The sequence below is a fragment of the Notolepis coatsorum genome, assembly GCF_963971535.1.
Source record: "Notolepis coatsorum genome assembly, chromosome: 13".
Lineage (NCBI taxonomy): Eukaryota > Metazoa > Chordata > Actinopteri > Aulopiformes > Paralepididae > Notolepis > Notolepis coatsorum.
In genome coordinates, this window is record NC_140177.1 from 24,711,156 (window position 1) to 24,718,663 (window position 7,508).

Consider the following 7,508-nt stretch of genomic DNA (forward strand, 5'->3'; position numbering starts at 1 on the left):
ATGTGCATTGCAGAACTTGTATTGGTGCGACTGTCTACCCGTATGTACAGTGTATATAATATATACAAAACTAGAGCCTCTTTTGATATAAAAATGGAACTCTAGGTCGAGTCTAGTTGAACTTTTCCCTTGAACACGCACATTCTCGAAATCAACTTCCTGTCTTTTTAACTCTGTCTACGTGCATGTCTATCTATGGCTTGGGGGAAACGTGCACTTCGAATCACCAGAAAGGCTTTCGAAATAGTGAAATGCCATGTTGTCCTCAATATTTTCAAAACAAATGATATGAAAAGGTTATGAAATGAACAAGAATGTGATAAAATATGTAATAAAAACGGAGCTCAACGCATACATTTGATGGTAGAAATCCGAGTATCCGTTTGTTTCCCCAATACCAAGATGGCGGCGGTCTCGTGACGTCAGCGTGTCTTCGAGAATTGGAAATAGACCAACGTCACAGCTGGGCCGCGCACATAGAGCGCGTCATCATCCCACCACGTGACGGGGCGTTCGTTTCCGTAGTGGCACGTCTAGTTCACACACCGCTTCGCCGGGCGGGATTTCCGCAATAATATCATCAAGTATGGCGAAGACATACGATTATTTGTTTAAATTACTGTTAATCGGGGACTCTGGTGTCGGGAAGACCTGTGTGCTGTTCAGGTTTTCGGAAGATGCCTTTAACTCCACGTTTATCTCGACCATAGGTAGGTATTTTCTCTTGGTCCACAACACAAGTGTACTTTTGTGTCCCGTGTTTACAAAACGTCGACGGTGTGACACCGCGGGGATCCGTCTATCTGCTGGAGAGGGGAGCTAGCCTTATGCTAAAGCATAATGTGACAGTGTTTCACTAAACTAATGGACGTTATTATTACGTTTGGCATCAAAAGACGAGTCCGTTCGTTTAACATTCATTACATGAAGTTAGTAACGTTATTAGCCAGTTGGTTGGCTTTAGCCGAAAGCACAGTTCATGCCGACTGTCTGCAAGCTAGCCGCCAGCTAGCCACCGTTAGCCGTCAGGCCCCCAGTCTATCCTCTGAACAGGAGCCGCAGAGCCCATCTGTACGGTTCAGATACTGATGGCCACAACAACGACATCCCCTACTCGACGTATAACGTTGGCTAGTTTGCAATGTCGCATCGTAATGTAGCTGTATTTGCAAATCTGGTATGTCATAAATGTATAGATGTAGCAGTACTGTCTATCTGTATGTCATGTATGTCCTGATGAGTTGAAAATAGGGGACCCTGATTTAAACAAGACGAAAGTCTTTCTCTGGTCTGCATCCCCTTAACAATTGTATGTATTGAGCTGTACTGTACTGTACCCATTCTGTGTCAAAATGTCAATCAATACTATGCCCCTGTTTCCCTCTGGTCTTGCCTGCTGTGACATGGCAGGGAGGCTAACGTTCATGATTAACATACACAGCAACGCTTTATCCCCTCAAGGCATCGATTTCAAGATTAGGACAATAGAGCTGGATGGCAAGAAGATAAAGTTGCAAATATGGTAAGTTTCTCCCGATTCTTCTGCCCTGCGCACGGCAAGGCTGTACCATGATAATAACGGTGACCCGACGTGTCATCATGACATTCTACTCTGCATATACCACAGCTTCTTCGTTGTTAAGTAGTTTTGCTAGGTGCTAACAAGTCACCTTTTAAAATTTCTCCAAGGGACACTGCTGGCCAGGAGCGCTTCCGAACAATCACAACAGCCTATTACAGAGGAGCAATGGTTGGTTCGCCATCTCTAAACACACACAAGAGAAGTGCTCTTGCAAAGATGTATGCTGTTTTAGGACCACCCTTTTGAATTGATTTAAATTAAATGCCCTCTCAATTGCAGGGCATCATGCTCGTCTACGACATCACAAACGAGAAGTCCTTTGAAAACATCAAGAACTGGATACGAAACATAGAAGAGGTGTGTTTCCCAAAGTTGTTTCACTCCCACGATCCTGACCATCCAAATAGCCACGATACTGCCTAGTCCCTAATTGAGACCACAAGATGATGTTTATTAGAATATTATGTTGTCAACAGAACTGATTTTGACAAGATAAATATTGACAATTAGGATGGACGCTTAACACGATTGTCTCTACACCGCCATCGTTGTTTTGTGGATGGCACGCTAAACCCGAATCTCATTGGCAGTCTTTCTCATGCTCTTTCCTTGCGGCAGTGGCACTCAAAAAGGCACCTTGAAGTTGTACAATCCACTTGGCATCCACTGGTAACCCAGAGCCATGGCTCTGCCAACATCCGCAGTGATGTAATTTTCGCTTCCGTCAGTTGATTGACAGAGATGAGAATGTTGTCGCTGCAGATATGCTATCATTTAGCTGACAATGGGGACAGTAAAGTACTAAGAATGTGAAATCCCGAGTGGATTGTACAACTTCAAACTTTGTGTGTCTCTGCTTAGCGCAGGAAAGACTGCAGATGAGATTAGCATGCCCCCCACGAGACAACGATGGCTGCCGCAGAGACAACTGTGTAAGCATCCATCCAAATTGTCAATAGTGGCACGGTTGTCTCGATTAGTGGCTAGGTACTTCCAAGCCAGGATGTAGCCTAATTATCTCCTACTTCTCATCTCTAAAACCAGCATGCGTCGGCTGATGTTGAGAAGATGGTCCTCGGCAACAAGTGTGACATTAATGACAAGCGGCAGGTGTCCAAAGAGAGAGGAGAAAAGGTGAGGCGCTCGCTTGAAGTTGAATTGGAAGCGTGACTTTGAGATTGTCGAGCATGAAAATGGCGACGACGCCTCGCTTTGGGGGAAACACGACCTAACTTAATTTTGCTCCTGTCGTCTCTTAGCTGGCGCTGGAGTACGGAATCAAGTTCATGGAGACCAGCGCGAAAGCCAACATCAATGTGGAAAATGTGAGCATGCGTTCTCCTTGGTGAAATTATGGAATGCAAAATATATTGAGACAAATTTAACAATGTTGTCTGTGGGCGTTCTGCTTTGTTTTTCTTTGTAGGCATTTTTGACACTTGCCAGAGACATCAAATCAAAAATGGACACAAAATTGGTGAGAATAACCTTCTCTTAGCTTATTAAAAATAATTATATGTAACTAATGTGACGTCTTATCCCACAACTTCCCTTGTGTTCTTATAGTTTGACATCTTATCCTACAATGCCTTCAGCTGTGTTCTTATAGTTTGACATGTTATCCTACAACGTCCCTTCAGCTGTGTTCTTATAGTTTGACATCTTATCCTACAACGACAACAACGTCCCTTCAGCTGTGTTCTTATAGTTTGACATGTTATCCTACAACGTCCCTTCAGCTGTGTTCTTATAGTTTGACATCTTATCCTACAATGTCTGTCTGTGTTCTTAACAGCCAACAGTTTGTTGTGATTTATTGATTTATTCTAGAATTGATTGATTGATGTTTATTTAGCTAAACATTGTATTCACCGTAGAGCACAGGCCTAGTTGGAACTCTGCTAGCTGCCAGTCATGCTCAGGGAAGTGATGATTTGGGTAAAGAAAGCAGAAGTCTCAAGCTGACGAGCAGCATTGGAACAAACGGCCGTTGTGCCTCGTCAGCTGTGCAGTGACATGTTCTGCTCTCCTGTCTTCCTGCCTTCCAGGAGGGCAATGCGCCGCAGGGCAGCAGTCACGGGGTGAAGATCTCTGAGCCGCAGAAGAAGAGCTTCTTCCGCTGTGCCCTCCTCTGAGGAACAAGGCCTTCACTCACTGGCCGTCAGCAGGCTGGACACGACTGGACTGTGCATTGCACCCTAGCTCTCCCTCACCCTCCTCTCCCTTCCTAGCCCCCACCACCCCGTCCTTCCGGTCCACACCGACTTGTCGTCCGCCGGACAGAGGGAGGACTCCTTCCCTCCTCCTCATCCTCACCTGAGGACCTCCGGTCGGGGGCGACTCTTCCAGCTCACAGAGTGCCCTGCCTCTCCCTCCCACGGGGCGGCTCGCCTCGGGACAGACATTACATATCACTCAAAAGACGTGCGCTTCCTTTCTTTTTGTCTTTAACCCTCTGTTACTAACATAACCGTTCTTTACCCCCACCCCCAGTTCGGGGATTGCGGTGTTTAGATCTATTTTCCACGTGGTAAAATGTGAACCAGAGACCGATTGGCTCGCTTTCCGATGAAGCTAGAGTTGCTACATGTGTGGAGGGGGTGTCTGTACACGTTTGACGGCCATTTCAGGACAATTATTAATCGGTTGCATAATGCTGCGAAGGAACAAAAGGTTAATTCATTCCGAGTGACTTCTACTCTTCAGTTTGCATGTAAGTCCTTGACAATCGTATCGTCTGACCCTAGATATAGAATAATTCATCATTCTACAAGAGTGTGACTGAAAAGAGAAAAAAAAATATGGATCTTTTCATGGATATTCCTTACGTACTACGTACAGTTTCCCCACCAGTCCTCGCCCCTTAAACGAGGCGAGTTGACGACACAAGACCCGGGACATCATTCCAGATTTCTTTTACAGTCTTGTTGTCTTCTAAAAACGTTTTCTGTCAAAAGACATTTCAATCCTTTCCCAAGAGTTCTCAGCAGAGCAGTACTGTCAATGTTTGACTTGAGTGGAGACACAAAACCGACATCCATCTAGTAGCTCTGGTTCCTACTCCAGCTATATGACGTCTCTGGTAACTAGCAGCTATTAAAAACCATGTTCACTCTGGTGTTCGTGTCGACACTGTTACGGTGTGAACAACCTGACCCCCTCCCGACCCCAACCCCCACACCCATCCATGCAATTCTCCTTGCACTTTACCAATAACTTGTGTTTCGTGTGTAGTCTGTGCCAAGTGATAGTTTTCGCAATACAAGCGTTTTTACTTTGAATAAAAAGATAACATTTTGATCTGTTGGATGGTGGTAATATGATAGATATATTCGGGGCAAACTTAGATAATCCTAAAATTTTACTACAACCTTATAACATTGACTTGCTGTTTCGCTGCTTGTGGTTCACCGTCCTGGCGTCTGTGAAGACGCCCCTGCTTTACTAGTGTAGCCATTCAAATGATAATTTGTGACCTTTTATATGTTATTGCCCTGCCAAAATTTTTACTTACAAATGTGATATGTGCTTGGCTTATGAAGCCAAGTTAGAATCGACAAAAGAAGAAAAGAAAAGATTTCTCACACGTCTCAAGTGTTGTCCTATATTTATGTTTTGTCGATTGTGGTCAGTCTCTTGCTTGACAACTAGGTGGCACTTGTGGCACAATTTACATTGTCGTTACCCATAATCAAATTTTAAGACAGTATTTTTGAGCTAAAGTGGATGTGCGTGATGTAGACATTTGCTCCTCGCTGGTTTTTAAACGTAGAGTCCTCGTTTGATCACGCTCCTTTCCCGTGTCGTCCCTCATGTCATTGTTGCTAGTCTCTAAGAGGACGTGTTCCCACAATATGCACAATATGGAGAGGGGGGAACCTCTTGCCAGCCTGCACCTTTTCAACACCTATCGGGAAGTCGTCTTATCTGCTCCACCACAGCCTGTTGTCTTAATGGCTAATAATAACTCTTTCATATTTGAGCTATGCATTGTGAAAATTGGACCTGTTTGCATTTTTTTATAGTGTAAATTTCAGACATCCAGTGGAGCCACAGTTGAATGTGTGGATCTTTGTTTTCACTGAGCCAAAAAAAACGAACAAAAAAAACAGGGCATAACCCGTTTGTAGAAATCTATTGGTGCATGACAGCAAGTAAATTCTTGTGTCGCTGAACAGCGATGGATACAGTCGGAAGTGGGAACGTTCAAATGTGGAGACACTGCTGTTTTCTCAATTGAATCATAGCTTTAAATCTTCTAGAAAGCATTGTTTATTATTTTGGGTGTGCATTGTTTAGTTGTGTTGTCGGTCAAAATTAATTTCCTTGTTTATTTTTTTTCGACATGTCACTGAATTTATGATTTACATTCCTTTAAAAAAAATGCATTTTTTTTTTTTTTTTTACAACCACATACTTGTGCAGGATGAGGAACACCGGGAGAGTAATAAAATACAACACAGAGAAACAAAACAGCTGTAAATATCACGTTAAAAAGAGATCTACTTTAATTGTACTGTACTTTCTAAAAAACAAAACACAAAAAACATGAAAATTGATCTACAATTTGTAGATATGTGTACTTTTGTTTTAATAAAATAAGTCTAAAGTTTAAAAATGTCCTTCGTTCTTTTTTCATTTCAACCCGATGTCCACGGAGGAGTCGAGCGGTAGGGAATGTGGCCAGAGTGATAGCGGAGCTCGTTCACTGCCAGTTGACCCCACTGTCTCACAATGGACCGTGACCGCTTTAATGACACGCATGCCTCTCACTCCATTGCCCTTCTGTGGTCCGTTGGAATATTCTGGCAGATGTTTCCTTTATAGCTGGGTGTAACCGAGCCCCCATAGATACAAACACAAATCTACTGTTGATGGTCATAGCTAATGAGCCATGTCCTGCTAGATTGGTTGTTGAAAGACACGTGGGTGTGCCAGCGGCGTTGTCATTTCAGCACTGCTAGAAAAATTAAAACAAGTAGGGGTGATAACCTGTGATGATGACGCTATCGTGGAGGTTGTTATATGCTTCTCCCAAGTGCTGAATGGGCTTTTACTTTAAAGGTGCACTCCACTATGTAGTTTTGCGAGAGTCGGATAAGTGAATAATCTCTACGTATGTTTTCATAACTGAATAAACAAACTGTCCTGGATCCCTGGAACTCTGTTTGAAGCTAGAACGCTTCCTGCAAGGTTACCCTTTCCACTGCTGTCATTTACAAAGTGGTGTTTTTTTGTTAGGATGACAGACGCTACAAGTATTAGGGCTGGGTGGTATGACCTGAAATCCATATCATGATATACAGTGCTATCACATTTACCTTGGTATGATAGATTAAAGGTGCTGTAAGTGGTATTTTATGTTAAGTGTTAAATAACTTTACATTCCGACAGCCATCATTGATGCAGAGTGTTTGGGTCAGTAACATGGGTCTCTCAGTCCCTCCACTCTGCAGTAAACAGAAAATACTTTTAGCTGGTATCCCTTCGCACTTTATCCAATCAGGAGAGAGAACCCTAGATATTTTTTAGTTATTTCAAGAAATATTGCCAAGCTAAATTAGTTTATTGCACTGGTAGATTATTTTATAATTTTTTCAGGCACATATTTGTTTTAAAACGATTTATTTATTTAATACTTTTCCAGTGTCGAGTTCTCTCTCCTGATTGGATAAAGTGGGAATAGGATACCAGAACATTTATTTTCTATTTACTGCAGAGCGGAGGGACTGGGAGACCCATGTTACTGACCAAACACTCTTATCAGTGATGGCTGTCGGAGTGTAGAGCTATTATTTTCATGTAGACCACATATTTTAACAAACAAATAAATACCACATACAACACCTTTAACAAACATATTCTAGGCTTACGTTTGGTTCACAGTGCCTCAAAATGATTTTGTTTTCATTTATGATGACATAAG

The 7,508-nt window shown here is 42.8% G+C and overlaps 1 protein-coding gene across 1 annotated transcript; it reads left to right on the plus strand.

The window, feature by feature from the left end:
- The first annotated feature begins 528 nt into the window (after positions 1–528).
- On the plus strand, positions 529–5,899 carry LOC311239513 (ras-related protein Rab-8A-like). The gene is made up of 8 exons (XM_084327823.1): positions 529–710; positions 1,462–1,522; positions 1,690–1,750; positions 1,862–1,939; positions 2,627–2,716; positions 2,842–2,907; positions 3,009–3,059; positions 3,631–5,899. The coding sequence occupies exons 1-8, from the start codon at positions 587–589 to the stop codon at positions 3,715–3,717; spliced, it is 618 nt and encodes a 205-aa protein (XP_084183949.1). The 5' UTR covers positions 529–586; the 3' UTR covers positions 3,718–5,899.
- The last annotated feature ends 1,609 nt before the right edge of the window (positions 5,900–7,508 follow it).